This window comes from Symphalangus syndactylus, chromosome 17 (genome assembly GCF_028878055.3).
Source record: "Symphalangus syndactylus isolate Jambi chromosome 17, NHGRI_mSymSyn1-v2.1_pri, whole genome shotgun sequence".
Lineage (NCBI taxonomy): Eukaryota > Metazoa > Chordata > Mammalia > Primates > Hylobatidae > Symphalangus > Symphalangus syndactylus.
Window position 1 is genome coordinate 27,158,046 of NC_072439.2, and position 18,031 is coordinate 27,176,076.

General features: G+C 43.2%; 1 protein-coding gene across 3 annotated transcripts in view; it reads left to right on the top strand.

Moving 5' to 3' along the window:
• Window positions 1–18,031, top strand: part of PPM1H (protein phosphatase, Mg2+/Mn2+ dependent 1H) — a 305,954-nt gene that overhangs the window by 245,495 nt on the left and 42,428 nt on the right. For all 3 annotated transcript variants that reach the window (XM_055251348.2, XM_055251350.2, XM_055251349.2), the window contains exons 7-8: window positions 9,316–9,379; window positions 13,444–13,551. In XM_055251348.2, the coding sequence (XP_055107323.1) occupies window positions 9,316–9,379; window positions 13,444–13,551 (172 nt within the window). The remainder of the gene's footprint in view (window positions 1–9,315; window positions 9,380–13,443; window positions 13,552–18,031) is intronic.

Genomic DNA, 18,031 nt, shown 5'->3' on the forward strand with positions numbered 1-18,031 from the left:
TCTGAGGCATCCTTCTGAGTATCTGGGCCTCATTTTAGAGGAGAACAATGGACTGTTCTGGATAAAGTTGCACGGGTATGCTCCTTCATGCTTACAGTAGAAAAGTATCAATTAGGTGGCTTGATTGCTCAGCAGGAAGTGATTTTTCCTATGGGGATGTGCTGTGTCTTCCTGCTTACGGTTGTCTGTTAGCTCCATATCTGCATGGAAGAAAGAATGAGGCTCCAAAGACCTTAATAGCCACAACTGATGGCTAAATAGCACCTTATCCTTCACAAAGGATGTTCCCAGACATGTTTGCCCTTAATCCGTGCAACCATCCTATGAAGTGTCCGGCTGAAGAGGCAGATTCAGTGAGGTCTGAGGGATTTTCCCAGGTTCATATAGCCAGTTCACATGACGATTGAGATGTGACTTCAGAACCTCTGACTCCAAGCCTGGTGTGCTTTAATACCACAGTGGGCTCTGCCAGGAGGGAAGAGAGACTCCAGGAAGGAAGATCCCCAGGGGAGAAGAGGCAGTCAAGGCAATGTCTAGAGGTTAGTGGAAGAATGTGACTCACTGGTGTGTGTCATTGGAGCTGCACAAGTGAATTGTTGAGATTATGCTGTCCCCGAAGGGAGAGGGTCCTGTTACGCCTCCCAGAGGGGATCACTTTCCTCTTAAATGACTTTGAAGTCTTGCTAAGGGAATTAAGACTTAGGGAAACAAGTGGTATTTCTCTCTCTCTCTCTCTCTCTCTGTAGCTCAAGGTCATGACTTAGAAGAGAAGGGAGATCGTGGGAAGTGATTTATGTTGATGATGCCGAAGTGTGAACTCTAGGTTCCTGGCCCATGGGTTAAGCAATCAGAGTAGGGGCTCTTCCTGGAAATGGAGGAATCCAGCAAAGACGAGGAAGAACTTTAAAGGAGGAACTTGCCTTTAAACCAAGTTATAAAATTGTCTTGTTAACACCATACACACTGGTGAATAGCTGTGACAAAAAAACTGCCATTCTGACGTGGTACTAAGGAACTGAGAAAGGAATAGAGAAGAGAATCATAAATGTTTTATATAATTTTATAACTATTTGTATATATACTAATAATAAAGGGGAGCTTGAAATTTTAATATAAATAGGTAAGCATATGTCAGAGGTATCACCGATGGGAACGCAGCCATGAACTTTAGCCATGGAAAAGCTAGCTATTAAGGCAGAGTGAATGGGGGATATCTTTAGAGGGAAACTGACATGCCAAGGGAGACATACCAGCCTTCGTTCATTCATTCATCCATTTGGCTAGTGTCTACTTTATGTCTACCGTGTGCCTGCGCAATTGTAGATACAAAGATAGACAGGTACATAGGAAGAAAGTCTGTGCCTTTATGGAGCTAATGTGCAGGATATGGGGACAGAAGGTAAACAAATTAATAAGAGCATTTCAGGTTGTGCTTGAAGCACTGAAGCAGGATGAGCAGGAGCAGAGAACGCCGGACTTCTAGATGAGTGGTCAGGGGAGGCCTTTCCGAGTGATGCCCAGGAGCCAGCATGGCAGGATCAAAGGGAAGAATGGCCCAGATGGAAGGAATGACCAGGCCCCCTGGCATGTCAAAAAAAAAAAAAAAAAAAAAAAAAAAAAAAAACAAGAAAGCCAGTGTTATGAGGCGTAGCAGAGTGATCGAAGATGTCAGAGTGCAAAGGCCACATCATGGAGGGCCTCATCATTGAATTCTATTTTAAGATGACGGGAATTCGGTAGAGAACTTTAAGCTGGAGAGTGATGCTTGTGGATTAAAAGAGAAATGTGGGAGATTTGCTAGCAGGCCTCCCAGCCGTAAGAACAGTGTGAGCAAAGCTTTACTGAAGGGATGTATAAAATTGCCACAAAGACAAAATATGTTTATGGTGGAGAAGTCCTATAACTGCTGCTCATTAGGGTAAAAGGGCTTCGGTGTGGCTGCATGGGGATCTCAAGTTCAGATGTTCATAGAGAATGTCTCAGCCTGTAAGGACAGCACCTAGCCCACTAGGGCAGAGGTGGGAAAGGGGTGCTTGTGAGTGAGCATCAGCCACAACAGCATAGCCAGACGTAGAAAGCAGCCGAACAAGGAGGCTTTTTGCTTTTGTTTTGCAAATATATTATGGAACAAGAAAATACGAATAAAGCCTCTGCATAGGGAAGGTAGTATTAATTTGCTCGCTTAACCAAATATTTATTGCGTACCCATTATATGTTGAGCACTCTTCTAGGTATAGGAGATGCCATAGGTAGCAAAACAAAAATCTATCCCCATAGAACTTAAAGGGCATGAAAAAGCAGTAGAAAAAATAACCATAGTAAGGAAGTAAAATTCTTTAACTGTTAGGTGGTGGTGGATGCTATGGAAAAAAAATAAAGCAGGAAAGGGGACTAGGAAATTTGGGGGACAGGAACAATGTTAAAGAAGACCATCTGGTTTTCTTGGTTACTTGGCTTTTATTTAGAGTGCAGTAGAAAACCTTTGATGGGTTTGAGTAGGGTAATGACGTGACCTGACATTCTAAAATAATTACTCCAGTTGCTCTGAAAACAGGAGTAAGGGACAAATCAGAACAGTTCTCAACACTCTCACTGCCATCCACCTGGTGACATCATCCTAGCACCATCGCCTCTTGCCTAGATCATTGCACAGAGGACTGATGGATCCGTCCCAATAATGTAGGCAAGAAACTATGGTGCTAGGGCTCTGACAGCAGGGAAGGTGTTGAAATCTGAGGATTCTGGATTTGTTTGAAAGGTAGAGATGACAGTATTTGGCATAATGTTAATAGACAAAATACTCAATCCTTGTTGTGTTACTGGAAAATCGAGAAGGTGACAAGTTCTAGCAAAGAAGAGTCTCAGAAAGCTTTGCCACAGGTGGAGACAGGATCAGGAACATGTTTAGCCAGAAGGTAGGAAGAATAGCAGGACCAAGGAGAGAAACTGGCCGGAGAGCCTCAACAAGGGAGTGAGAGAGGAAAAATGATTCAGAATTGGAATCTCAGAGGTGGGGGGTGTTCTTGCTGCAGGCCACATGACCAGGGTGATGATGGGGAACAGAGAAGAAGGTCAGCAGGCAGTGGGCTAGGAGTTGTAAAGCCAGGAATCCAAAAGCACCACCAAATTCTAAGAAAATGCTGAGAATCCCATCCTAGGAAAGAGTGGAAGAGACATCTGAACCTAGGCTGAAGTCATCAGGGCAGGTGGGAGAATGTCCTGAAACGCTGGTGGGTAAGGGAGGGGGATGTAAGGCAGATGGAGAGGCTGACAGAAGGGCAGTGAGACAGCCTCAGCCTAGAAGGATGGGGTTGATGTGGGAACTATGAGCATCACTCACGTGCCTTAGGAGCAAGAGGGATTTGAAGGAATGGCATCCACTGGAGATGGTATGATTAGGAGAGCCAGCTTAGGTTCAATAAGGCAGGCTCAAGTAGTAATCTGTTCTCGTTGGGTAAGGTTCCTAGATTGGGTGAATACCGTATACATAGATATATTCGGAGTTTGTAAGAAATCGGATTGTTTCTTCTCTTAGCCTTTTGGACAAGATGGAGAAATACTGAGTGGATAATGGTTCAGTTAAGTTGCTTCATAGACAGCCCAAGAGCTATTCCATTAGAGTTGAAATCCATGAGGACAGTGTCTAGCTGGATCAGTGTTGACAGCCTTTTTAAATCCTAAACACCTGCTCTTTAAACATTAATATCTCATTGTCCATCCTCTACTGTTGAGTTTGTCTTCTGTGCTTCTCCACCAGCCAAGATTCTGCCGAGCTTTATACCATCTATTTTTTGTATTAAAAAGGACATTGCCCGGTGTGGTGGCTTACGCCTGTGATCCCAGCACTTTGGGAGGCCAAGGTGGGTGTATGACCTGAGGTCAGGAGTTCGACACCAGCCTGGGTAGCATGGTGAAATCCCGTTTCTACTAAAAATACAAAAAATTAGCCAGGGCTAGTGGCGCACGCCTGTAATCCCAGCTACTTGGGAGGCTGAGGCAGGAGAATCACTTGAATCCAGGAGGCAGAGGTTGCAGTGAGCCGAGATCACACCATTGCACCTAATCTTGGGCAACAAGAGTGAAACTCCATCTCAAAAAAAAAAAATAAAAAGGAAATTGATAGGTTCTTCTCATTTTCATGAAAAAGAATACTGCTGAATTTGATTTTTTCGAATTGCACAAACTTTCCTTCACATGCCTGAAATGTTGCCACCCCCCTTGTGTGGTTAGCTTGGCCAGGAGGAAGGTCTCTAATGATTCCACTTAGCAATTTTTTCAGTGATCTGGATGAAGATGGCAGGGCTGCTTATCAAATTTAACATCATATAGCATAGACAGCTGATATTTTGAATGGAAGGATCGGAATTCAGGATGTTGTCAGTGAGTTGGAACAATGGACTAAAACTAATAAGATAAAATTAATAAGGGCAATGGAGTCCTCCCTTCAGGGTAAAATATCTATTGTGTGTGTCATTGTAAACTAGAGGAGACCATGAGCCAAAAAAACATTCTCAGGTCTTTTTTCTCATGGACTAGGGTTTTTCATTTGTTTTCATTCAGAGTCTCCATATGTAACCCTAAAAAAAATACACATAATGGAAATAGCTTCATTAATTTTTTAAAAATGCAAGGTCCAAATAAAAAAAACTAATAATTTTTTTTTTCTTACCTGGACCACATCTTAAGTGTTTTCAGTTCCAGGTACCATTTTTTGAGGACACTGGCCAACCAGAAAGACCCTAGAGGGCCACTACCGCAGTATTCAGTGCTCAGTTAATGTTTGTTGGATGCATGAGGACTCGAGTGGTTAGCATCCTCCATGTCCTGTGAAGAACAGTTGAAAGAACTGAGGAAAAGGAAACTTTTAGTTCTCTTTAAACAATTGAAGAGCTCTCAAGCAGAAAATCGTCTGGATTTATTTCATGTTTTTCCAGATGGGCCAATGGGTTTGGGTCAGTTTAAGAAAGAATTTCCCAGAGCTGTTCTCCAGTGGAATGGGCTGACATTAAGTACCGTTAAACTCCTAGGACGGTGACTATCTGTGGCAGTCCATTCAGGAGAGGCCAGGAACCAAGGTTAGGTGTACTGTAGAAGGGATTCCTATACTTGGGGTACAGCTGACTTGGTGGCATTTCAGTCTTAATGCTGAACTGCTCCTTCCAGGAGGTCCAAACCAACAGTGGCTTGTTTTTACAGCTTTGCACAATCTACATTACAAAGGGAACTATTACTTTAAAAAAGTATTTAATGGAAACTTCTGAGAATAATGTCTCTCAGTTAGGGAAAGCCAAGAATTTAGCAACCCTTTTAAGCCTTGCATTTTTTTTTTCTCATCTAAAAAAATGATTCAGTTGGCCTCATAAATACTCATTAAGGAATTGGCCCAAAATATTAATAAGGGTTTGTCTAGAAAATCTTTTCTAAGCCTTTCAGTTTTGCTATCTCGTAACAAATAATATAATCTCTGGTCAGTCATATTATTGTAAAACTAGCGAGTGATTTGTTTGGGGGGCTGGTTCTTAAAAATTTAATTAGGATTTCAAAAATCTTAGGATGTGGTGTAGAAGAATTGGTTCTATGATTGGACACTCTCTATTCATCTCAAATCCAAAGTACCTTCATGTCTTGGAGCTCTCAAGCTCCACTCTCCTATCTTCCCCCAGATGAGAAAGAAGGAAGCCAAGGACAAGCTGGAAGCATAAATTCAAGCCTATAGCCTTGACATGGACTATAATATAAAACAGACAGGCCTTCCAAGTGGGCCAGAACTTGGATGGTGTCCTTAAACTGAGAGCAGTTTGAGGAAGGTCTGTTCTCTGTGGGAGGGGGCTTGGTTGACTCTGTGGTCACTCATTTCTGGTGAGATGGCCAGAAAAGCAGCTGCAGGTCTAAGAACATGGATCAATCCCAGCATTTTGGGAGGCCGAGGTGGGCAGATCACCTGAGGTCAGGAGTTCAGGACCAGCCTGGTCAACATGGTGAAACCCCGTCTCTACAAAAATACAAAAATTAGCCGGGCATGGTGGCACTCGCCTGTAATCCCAGCTACTCGAGAGGCTAAGGCAGGAGAATTGGTTGGACCTGGGAGGCAGAAGTTGCAGTGAGCCGAGATCGCACCATTGCACTCCAGCCTGGTCAACAGAGCGAGACTCTGTCTCAAAAAAAAAAAGAAAAAAGAAAAAAAAAGAACACAGACCATCACTTCTGCTGACTTTCCTCTCTTCTTCCCTGTAGACCCAGTACTGTAGTAGCCACTAGTTTTGTACAAACATGATCCCCTTTTGTTCTTTTGCCACTCACACAGAAAATTCCCCTTCCTCTTTTGACGAAAGTCTTCTTTTCTTCATCAGATATCAGCTGGTCACCCAAAGAGAGTGGACAATAATGGTCTTGTTTCAGACTCTTGGACTAGAATGAGAAATTCCCAAAGCTGAGTCCTGATATCACATTTCTTTGTCATGTTTTCTGGAGAAGTCCAAATCCGGTTTTAAGGCCACTCCACCTTTTTGATCTAGGAGGAGTAACTTAACCTCTCTGGGCTCAGTTCTCTCCTCTGTAAGACAGGACATTATAAGGCCATTGAGAGATTTTAGATACTATAAGTCAGCACAGAGCCTGGTGTCTGGCATGTAGAAGATGCTCAGTAAATCATAGCTGCTGTGATTACTGTTAGCTATTATTAATTTATACAGACTCTAATCAAGTTGCCAGTTTTAACTCTTGAGTACTATATTTTATACTTTATTACTCAAGGCTTTGTAACTGTGGATGGAAGTCCACTTAACTTTATATGATGATCTGTGCTTAGGATTCAGAAAGATGGAGGGGGAGAAGGTGTTGTACTTTTCCTTCTCGTTGGTGCTATTCCGCCTTGTCATTAGTTGCTGGCGGAGAGGGAGTGCTCATAGTTGATTGAAAACCAACACTGGCGGGGCAGAATAAACCTTCCTTTTCCACCGATGTTTCTATTTCTAATGTTTTGTTGTTCCTGAAGATAAACAGAAGCTAACAGATAATATTAAAATTTGCAGTTGGTTTGGTCCTGTGGGTAACAGCTCTAAGTGTGTGTCTTTCAGAGTTGTGGGACATGGACTTCATGCTCCTGCAACACTCTGCCATGTGAGAATTCAATGATCTGGCTTGTGATAGAGCAGTTTTCTTACTACTACTTTTCTAAGCCTGTTAGGAGTGCTCTTCGCCTGTCTATTAAGCTCTAGGTAATACCCAGTCATTGGTTCTAGAGCTGCAGCCTTCTGCCTCTATTTAATTCTAGCTTTCTACCTCTATTTAATTCCTGTGAATGTCTAGTCATAGACCCAACTCTTCTACACCAGATCCAGGCTCCTCCTGTGCCTGGATCTCCAGGCCCAGCCCCTTTCTACATCTGGTCTCCGCTGCTGCCTCCTCTCTGTGCGGGCCTGTCTCCTCACTCTCCACGTGTCCCTCTCTACATAGGGTCCCCAATCTCTGTTCATGCTCATCTCAGGGCCTTTCTCAGGCCATTTTCCTCCTCTCCTCAAGCCATGTAGTCTGTCTCTTAAGGGTCAAGCTGATAAGGGGCTAATTGATGAATCATTTCGAATGTTCTTGGTCTACAGTAGTGGATCTCAAACTTGGCTACACATTGGAATTGCCTGGAAAGCTTTAAAAAAATCCTAATTCTTCTAATAATAGCTTTATTTGTTCCCCCAAAAACTCATATACCACAGTGTTTAAAATAGCTCATGTGAGTATGTAAAAACATCAAAGTGGTTATTTCCACTTTGTGTTAATTTGGTAGATTTGGGGGAAGGAAACAGTATACTATTTCCTTTTTTGAAAATTGAATTCCTAGAATACCCCTCGGCTCACTCAACAGCAGCAGCATTTGTTGTGCCAGGCACAGTGCTAAGTACCTCCTAAGCTCTCCACATTCATTTCCCTATTTTAATCTTTGCAATAATCTCACGAATGAGCCCAAGATTTTGCCCTAATTGGTTAATGAGGATCCTGAGGGCCTGAGAGCACATCTACTTGTGCAGGGCTATACGAAAGGCAATGCTGAACTCCAACTCAGGCACACCTGGTGCCAAAACCTCACTGATTCTCCACCCCATGGGAAGGACACCTTACCAAGTAACTTCCTGAGGATGGACCTGCTTTAACTTTGGGGTTGCATGCTTTTTAAATTTAGTTACATTCTTTTGTACCTCAAGAGCTTCCATAAATTTGATTTCAGACTCACTGCCAAGCAGCCTAGGTATCTCCAGGAATGGCAGGCCATTTAATCAATTAGGATTTTTAATGCACTCAGGAGATGTTACTGTAGAAAAGCATCTACTTATAGCACCTAATTCAGCAGAACCTACCCTACCTTTTACTTAGTCTTATTTTAAATAACTTTGAAGTTATGAGCAGTGCTATCCCCATTTTGCAGAAAGGGGAATTGGTATGCCAAGTGTTAATTATCTACTAAGTATTAGTAATAACTGCCACTAAGTGGGCTCTTACTAAGTGCAGGCTCTGTACTGAGCTCTTTGTATCCTGTGTATTAGCCTCATTGTACAGATGAGGAAACTGAGACTGAAAAAGGTGAAGCTACATGCTCAAGGTGATAAACAGCTATAACTGGGCTAACAATTGTTTGTTCGCTTGTTTGTTTTTTAACTTGGTTATAAGCAAAACTGCAAGACATGGTCTTCATCAGCTCTGTCCCTTTCATTTTACCCGCCTCTGCTGTGTAGGCTGTGGCACTGGAGGACCCTATCTGGAATAAACCATTGAGGCATAAACTGAAGGTTCTTTCTGTGTATTGAGTGGCCACTTAAAAGCTATTGTGAAACAAAGAATGTTGCATATTATATAGAGGACAAACAGGCTCTAAAGATTTCTTCCCCAGCCATCCCAATACAAGGCTGTTTTGATATAAACAACCCCTGAAGGTGAGAACTGGCTCTCGAAGCAGTTTCACACTCCATTCATCTCTGAGCTCTGCTGTTTCTCACAGTTTTGGATTCGTGATGAGAATACTGTTGCTGGGTCACTTCATTATTACACAGACCCTAAGGCCAGAAACCCATCTCCCCTTTTTGCTAATTATGCATATGCCAACTTACTTCCTCCCTCTTCAAGCATATAAAGACAGTATTTTCTGGTTTGGTAAAAGACACACACACACAATTCTGTAGGGAGAACAATTCCCTATAAAGAAAGAGGTAGTCAATGTGGTGAGTGGATGGGGTCCCAGGGAAAATGAAATCCCTAGCAGTCGGTGTCAGGGCAGCAGGTCACTAATTGAGTGCAAACCTTTTTTAAAATGTTGTTTATCCCCTACAGGGCATACAAAACCATTGAGGATGAGGACTTGAAGTTCCCCCTTATATATGGAGAAGGCAAGAAGGTAGGCACGTGTGCTTCCCCTGGGTAGAGAGGAGAGGGCTCTGTCCTGCCTTCGCTCCACATAGCCCGTGGCAGTCCATGTGTTCCACTCAGCAGCTTGTGATTTTATAGCCTTGACAGCTTGAAAGCATATCCCATCCATCATCCTTCAGGCCTCCTGTCTTCAGGGTCCAAGGAGTAGTGGGGGTGGAAGGTGGGCGGTGAGCACAAGGGACTCAAGCCAATTTTGTGAAAATAAAGTCCCCCTTCCCAATCCATTTGAATAACTTTTTACAGTGTTTAAACATGAACCACTTTCACACACATCATCTCATTTATATCTGACAACAAGCAAGGAGGCAGGTCAAGCTGGCTGTGTTATATCCATCTGGCAGACGAGGCAGCTGCCACTATGAGGTTAAAACAGCTCAGGCAGATCACGCAGCCAAGCGAGGGGCAGCCGCGGACGTGGCGCTGTGGCTTTCTATCTGCTTCGCGCGGTCTCAGACTCCACCATGGAAGTTCAGACTTTGCAAGTCTGTTTGCCACTTGCCCCGTGGCAGAGAGTCCAAAGCGTCACTGTAATTAGACCATAGGGTCACAGCAACCAGAGCCCAGACTAAGGTAACAGAGACCATTATCAGCTCCCAGGGTTCCAGTCAGAATCCAGCACTGAACAGCACATTGTCGAACCAAAGAAAAGCTGTGGATCCTAAAGTGGTCTCTGACCAGAGGCCTGGAGGAGGTTGAATTCCTGGAGTGGAGAGCAAGAAGCTTGGAATCTATTTCCTAGTAAGAACAAACGCCTTCTGAATCATTGCATTCTTCCTCGGAACGCTAATAACATTTCAACTCGGTGTGAAGCATTCCAAGTGAAAAATGTGGTCACACCGAGAAGAGTCTTCAACTGATATTTTTTCCAGCGTTCGATACGATAGTTTTTATCAAGAAGAACTGACTCACAGGAAAACCAAAGGATGCCTTCCATGGGCAGAGTGTGTGTGTGTGTGTGTCAGAAAGAGCAAAAACACAAGAACAAACATGATTAGGTTTTGGGCTCGGTGTAGACCAGCAGTGATTTCAATGCAAAAAGACATCTCAACAGAAGGAGGAATACCAAACACAAATATCTGATTCATGTAGGAATCATTTTTTAAACGAACATACCCCATTCATGAAAATGAACACCTTTCAAATCACCGTCTCTGGTTAAGAATCATGTCAGGGCTAATAGGCACTGTTCTGATATAAATACTTGTGCCTTTCGGTACAATGGGCACCATTAATGAGTATCATTCAGCCCAATGACCTATGCCTGCAGCTCCATTTCTTTGTGGAGCTGAGATTCTCTGTATTACCCTTTAATATCCAGTGAGTTCCAGTAAACTCAGGAGCACATCCTCTTATCCCTGTATCTCTAGTTCCTGTCTAGCCTGGTACCTGACATAAATGCATAAGTATTAAATAAGCTGTTCAGTTATGTTCAGTATACTTTCCTTAGTACAATAGGAAAATGGAATGATGTATTCTTGGAAGTTTATAGCAGTAAGATTTGAAGGAGCAAGAGTTTTCTAATTTTAGTATAAAGTTCAATTCACCAAAACATCATGTTCCTCAAGCATTTCAGGTAATTTCAGATTGATGGTCTTGTGATGGGCAGGTGGCAAGTTCTGTCCGTGTACCTGCTGGTCTATTTAAAAGCCACCATGTCTCCATTTTGCTTTTGTTGGTAGATACCACCCCTGTCTGAGGACTCCATGAGTTCTTGGAGCTCCTTCTGTATCCTGGACTGGGATTTTCCCTTTCTTCTCTGCGTACACCTACCCAGAAGTTTCAGAGTACTTCTGTGGCCATTACTTCTCATTTTCTTTCCTCAGATGCTTTTAAAGACTGGTGTGGGTAACACCTGGATACTTTGTAAACAAGGTCGGTCACTAGCAGAAACATCAGATTTCTTTGGCTGGAAAGAGCACACAGAGACGCCGCCATTTCAGGGAGGAGAGCAAGAGAGCCACAAGGGGCTCAGAATTTTTCACATTTAGAGTTGAGCACTTCTTGGCTAGAAGGGAGCCAGTCCAGCCTCCCAGCAGGGCTGAGGGCCCCAGGCTTTGCTTTGCATCACCTTTTTTTTTTTTGAGACATGGCATCAGGCTGGAGTAGGGTGGCACAATCTCGGCTCACTTCAGGCTCGACATCCCGGGATCAGGAGATCCTCCCACTTCAGCCTCCTGAGTAGCTGGGACTACAGGCACGTGCCACCACACTGGCTAATTTTTGTATTTTTTGTAGTCAGGAGGTTTCACCACATTGCCCTGGCTGGTCTCAAACTCCTAGGCTCAAGTGATCCTCCTGCCTTGGCCTCCCAAAGGGCTGGGATGTGTCCGGCTGTGTCTGGTGTCTTTATCCCCTCTGACCTTTGCCCTCAAAAAGGTATCATGGTTTCATTTCTGCTTAATGTGAACTCTGCCTACCTTCTGAACCAAGGCTAGCTTCAAAATTCACAGCTCTGTTGACAGTCTAGGATGAAGATGAAGACAATATATTAAATTGCAGTGTTTCTTAGCATTTATTTACTTCAACCCCAGTCATAGGAGGTAATTACTCTTATCACCCAGGTAATAGAGTGAGGATTCAAGCTCAGGTCTTTGAACCATTTCACTACACTGGATATATTTTTTATGATTAAGGGTTAGGACACTGCTTTCTTCCACCCAGGATGACTTTCACTCCATCCTTCTGTGTCGCCTGTCTTGATGCAATCCACCTTTCTGTGCTAAGTGCCACCTCCTCCGTGGAGCCTTCTCAGTAGAATTTTTACCTCCTCTAAACTGCATAACCCATTGTCTATGTGTTTTTCAGTACTTAACCATATTTTATGTGTTATTAATTAGACATATCCCTCTTATCTCCGTTACCAAGTTTCTTTTTGGTTTGTTTGTTTGTTTGAGACTGAGTCTCGCTATGTCACCCAGGCTAGACTGCAGTGGCATGATCTCAATTCACTGCAACCTCCACCTTCCAGGTTCAAGTGATTCTCATGCCTCAGCCTCCGAGCAGCTGGGATTACAGGTGCCCACCACCATGCCCAGCTAAATTTTGTATTTTTCGTAGAGATGGGGTTTCACCATGTCAGCCAGGCTAGTCTTAAACTCCTGACCTCAAGTGATCCACCTGCCTCAGCCTCCCAAGGTGCTGGGATTACAGGCATGAGCCACCACACGTGGCCCCAAGTTTCTTTATAGTAGGGACGAGGCCTTAGACATTTGTGCCCCCACTACATGATGTAAGTACATAGTAGGTACCCAATAAATGTTTGGGTAAATCACATCTTCAGCATAACAGGAGATATTTAAGCTGACTGTGTAGGCATTGGTGTAATAGTGTTGCTTCCTTACACCATTCAAAAACAGTTCAGGATGAGATCTCGGCCCTGAGGTCTCTGTGTAGCTATGTCACAGCGCTGGTGACATTTTGTTCCTTTCCACCCAGAGGGAATTTGTGGAGATGTTAGCAGGATAGGTTATAGAGTTGCTAAGTTTCTTTTCTCCAGCCATAAAACATAATAGGTGAACTCTGGGAGGGCAAGAGCTACTCCTGTTTTTACATCTTTTACTAGTACATATCACAGGACTAAGGACATAGCTGGTGTTGAGCAAATACTTGTACAGTGGATGTGTAACAGAAAGATGGGTGGGTGTGTGGATGGATGGATGGATGGATGGATGGATCGATCCTATTAGGTTTGATATGAACTGATTTCTGCAGCTGTAGACATCATGCATGCATTGGAGTTAGTTTATTGGACATCCTTCCTTCCAGTCTCCAAAAAAGAAAGCTGAAAAGAAACAGCAGCAACCTGTCAAGCTTAAGATAATGGATAGAAAAAGCACTCCTCAAATACAGAAGTGATTTTGGTGAGCCCTTTCTTGGTAAGAGCTATCCACATATGTTAGCAGCAAGGGGCCTGGAAACATATCTGGGCAGGAGGAACTGGAAAATTGGTTGTTCCTAGCCCAGGCATCTGCACTGGGATGGGATGCTTTCACTGTGTGCATGTTTCTGATGACCCTCTGCTTATACTCCTAGGCCCGGGTAATGGCAACTATTGGAGTGACCAGGGGACTTGGGGACCATGACCTGAAGGTGCATGACTCCAACATCTACATTAAACCATTCCTGTCTTCAGCTCCAGAGGTACCGCATGAGGTTTTTGTTTATATTTTGTACAATAAAACATTTTGGGCATTATGCCTCCTATGACTCACACCCCATATCCAGACAGTAGCCAACTTGTGTTATATGTACTTCCACTGTATCTCTCACGTCTGTGTCTTTTTCCCACTCCATTCTCACTTTGACTCTTCGGGTTCACACCCTCATCACCTCCTACCCAGATGGCTGCACAGCCGCCTCCTGACATTTTCTAAGTCTGCCAATCCATGCTACATATTGCAGTCAGGTAAATTTTCCTTAAAAACTGACTCCTAGAAACCTTCAATGGCAGCCCAGGCATGGAGAGTAAAGCTCAGACTCCCATGCACTTGGTGTTCAAGGCTTATTATAATTTGGTCTGGACTTCTCTGATCTTTGTTCTTCTGCACCAGCCAAAATGAACTTGCTGTTTCCCTTACATGACCTTAGGTTTCCCATATTTGCTTAAACTATTCCTTTTGCCAAGAATGCCCTTTCTCCCCAACTCCAAACATCCAAATTCTTTTTTTCTCTGGAGTTTAGCTTAGATGCTTTTTTATGGAGATTTCCCTGATTTCTTCCTTGCCCAAGCAGAAGTAATGTCTCTCCCTGCTTGGGATATACATAGAGCACCTTCCACTTACAGTGTTTTCACTGTCTGCCTTCGGTCACAGTTGTTTTGTTTTGTTTTGTATTTTGAGACAAAGTCTCGCTCTGTCGCCCAGGCTGGAGTGTAGTGGCATGATATCAGCTAACTGCAACTTCTGTCTCCTGGGCTCGAGTGATTCTCCTGTCTCAGCCTCCCGAGTAGCTGGGACTACAGGTGCACACCACCATACCCAGCTAATTTTTGTATTTTTAGTAGAGACAGGGTTTCTCCATGTTGGTTAGGCTGGTGTTGGACTCCTGACCTCAAGTGATCCACCTGTCTCAGTGCTGAGATTATAGGCGTGAGCTACCACACCCGGCCTGATCATAGTTATTCATGTATACCTTATCCCCTCGTTAGACTAATTACCTGAAGAGCTTCTGTCATTCAGCTGATGTTTAGAGAAGTTAATTTACAAACAAGTTGGTCATATATTTCGTTTAAAAATAATCATGTGTCTTACCATATAGGAAACAGTATCAGTTTCTATGTTGACTTTCTGGATATATCATTTAGAAATTTTTTTGCTTCCAAATTACGGAAAAGTCTAACTGATAGTATTAGGTTGGTGCAAAAGTAATTACAGTTTTTGCCATTTTTAATTACTTTTGCAACAGCCTAAGAGTTTAAAGGTAAATTTTTCTCACACAGTAAGAAGGCTGGAATCTGGTGGCTGCTGGCGTTGGTTCAGCACCTCCATTGTGTCAGGGCTGTAGCATCTCTGCATTTCTTTGACTTTCCCTTCATGGTTACAAGGTGGTGGCAGTAGGTCCAAGCCTGACATTTCTATGCAAAGATGGAAAGGAGGGGCAGCCTCTGTCCCAACAGATATTCACTTGCCTCTCACTGGCCAGAATTATGTTACATGACCTTCTAGCTGCAAGGGAGTTTGGGAGAGCAAGAGTTTTAACTCTCCCAATTTCAATAGTAGAAGGAAATCAGGAAGGCATAAGTCAGGAACCAACAGCATTTACTACAATGTGTAATTAAGGTTTTTTTTTCTTTTTTTTTTCTTTTTTTTTGAGATAGAGTCTCACTCTGTTGCCCAGGCTGGAGTGCAGTGGTGCAATGTTGGCTCAGTGCACCCTCCACCTCCCAGATTCAAGTGATTCTCCTGCCTCAGCCTCCCAAGTAGCTGGGATTACAGGTGGGCACCACCATGCCTGGCTAATTTTTGTATTTTTAGTGGAGACAGGGTTTCACCATGTTGGCCCTTGTGCTGGGATTACAGGCGTCAGCCACTGTGGCTTGCCTGTAATGAAGTATTAATTCCTTGGACTGGAAATGCTCAGAACATTTAGACATAACTCTATTTGCATGTACTTCCCAAGAGCAGGTGCTGTTTTAACAAAGACTATTTTGGTCAGAGGAAACAGAAACTTACTAGAGCTAACTCAAAAAAAAAAAAAAAAAAATACTGCAAGAAGGCCGGCTATGGTGGCTCATACCTGTAATCCCAGCACTTTGGGCGGCTGAGGCAGGAGGATCGCTTGAGACCAGCATGGGCAACACAGCAGGACCCTTGTTCCTACAAAAAGTAAAAAATTAGTTGGATGTGGTGGCACATGCCTGCCCCAGCTACTACTCAGAAGGCTGAGGTGAGAGGATTGCTTGAGCCCAGGAGTTCGAAGTTGCAGTGTGCCGTGACACTCCAGCCTGGGAGGCAGAGTGAGACACTGACTCAAAAAAACAGTAGTAATAATATTAGAAGAGATATTTATGGTGTCCATGAGCAGAACGATTGAACAGCCAGGCTTTATGGGAGAGTGATTTTGAAGTCAAGGCAGCCCCTGCAAAGCCTCCACAGCAGAAAGCTCTCAGCCCTCACATGGAGTTCTGCCACTGATGTGGCCATCTACATTCTATATGGCTCTGCTACCAGTCAGCCCAGTTTCTCACTCCCCCAATTCCACATTTCCAGAGAGGAGTCTGGTTGGCCCAGTTCACCTTTTATATCAGACCAAAGTGACTTCCTAGCCTGTGTATTTGTCCCTTCAGATTGTATGTCCATTTCAGTACCCTTTATGGGCACAGTCACCTAGACCCACCACTTTGGCAGAGTTGGGAGCAGGGAGTGGTTTCCTTAGGGTTTTTTAGAGCTGGGCTGGCATCCATAGTACATGTAGATAAAAGGGACTAAGAAGCCACTGAAAGAGAAAACTCTAGTAAATGTTGGGCATGGAAGATACACACATTTCCTGGTATCACCCAGGATTTCAAGTGAGGTCAGCTCGGTAGAAATAATAATTACCGTTTGTCAAAATTCTGCAAGTGTTCTCTCTTGAGTCCTCATAGCAATTCTGCATAATGAAGACCATGACTACATTAGGTGTCCAAAGTCCCCCCTAGAAACTGGTGGATTCCTGGCCAACATCAGGATCCGTGAATTACTGCTAAAACTACTTCTCACCAGAGAAGAGCAATAAATGTCGGACCTCCAGCTCTCTTGTTGAATGCCACTGAGCACAGGGCTTGTAACTGGACTCATGGACTTTTCTATTTTCCCCCTTACGAGAGAGGCATTTGTCAGATAACTTAAATGTTGCCTTCACCTTTCTACTTTCCCAAAAGCATCCGTAAAGGTCTTGCTTTTGCTCCTTAAAGCAAAGTAAAAACCTCCTTCTCCACCTCCCTTTCTCACATATACTTTTTATATAAAATGAGAAGCAGCAGCTCCACTTGGCTTGAAGGAGAGTGCTCTCTATGCATTAGATTTGAGATCTTCCCATCCCTCTGCTACTGCAGATCTCAGGAAGGGACTGTAGGTTTAAAACTTGGGCCTGCAGTACAGAAGACTCCCTGAGAACTCAATAACAATCCCAGGCGGTTGGTGAGAAACCTTATGTCACCTCGCTGAATGATACTGGTTTGTAGGGCGCTGAGTTGGTCACTTCAGCATTCGTGGGAGTGCAGAGGATTTGGAAGGAAACTGTCAACCTCTGCAAAAATTTAAATGCTCTTAGAAAAGTTGTAGAGTTGAATAAAGTGTGGCAGTTTCAATAATAATAAAACTAATTGTTATTAACTACTTAGTCTGGGTGAGACAACGTACCAAGTTTATTTTTAATTGACAAATATGTATATTGATGGGATATAGTGTAATGTTTTGATATATGTTTACATTATGGAATGACTACATTAGGCTAATTAACATATTCATCACTTCATATACTTAACGTTTTTTGTGATGAGAACTTTTAAAATCTACTCTTAACAATTTAAAAATATACATTATTATTAACTGTGGTCATGATGCCATGCAATAGATCTCTAAAACTTATTCCTCCTGTTTAACTGAAACTTGGTATCCCTTGACCAACACCTCCCTATCTCCATGCAACAAATTAAGGTTTTTACAGGACACATCTCATTTAATCTTCACAACAACACTGTGAGGTAAGTATAGCTATTATACCCAATTTAAAGATTGGGAAATTGGAACCAAGAAAGTAAAATAACCCCCAAAGTTATACAGTTAATAAGTAGCAAGCTGGTACTTGTACCCAGGCCTATTTAATTAGATCAGTGTCTGTAGGGGAGAGAAGCCAAATTCAAGGAAATTTATCTGGTCAGTGTTTAGGGACCTACCAAGTACTGGTTCAAGGGGCTCTGATGAGGGCGCATTTGTCTTCAACCTAAGAGAGCAACTTTGTCTTGGGACCTTGGGGGCCAGAGTTTCCCAGAGAAATACTATTGGCCTCAGACTGAAGTTGTGGAAAATGATGGTATAGTAGAAAGGGTAATTGGGAAAGACAGTAATGGCCTTTGTTGTGTGTGCAAACCCAGACCAGACAGAATTGTGCAAAGTAACACTGTGCACCTATAATTTAGCTT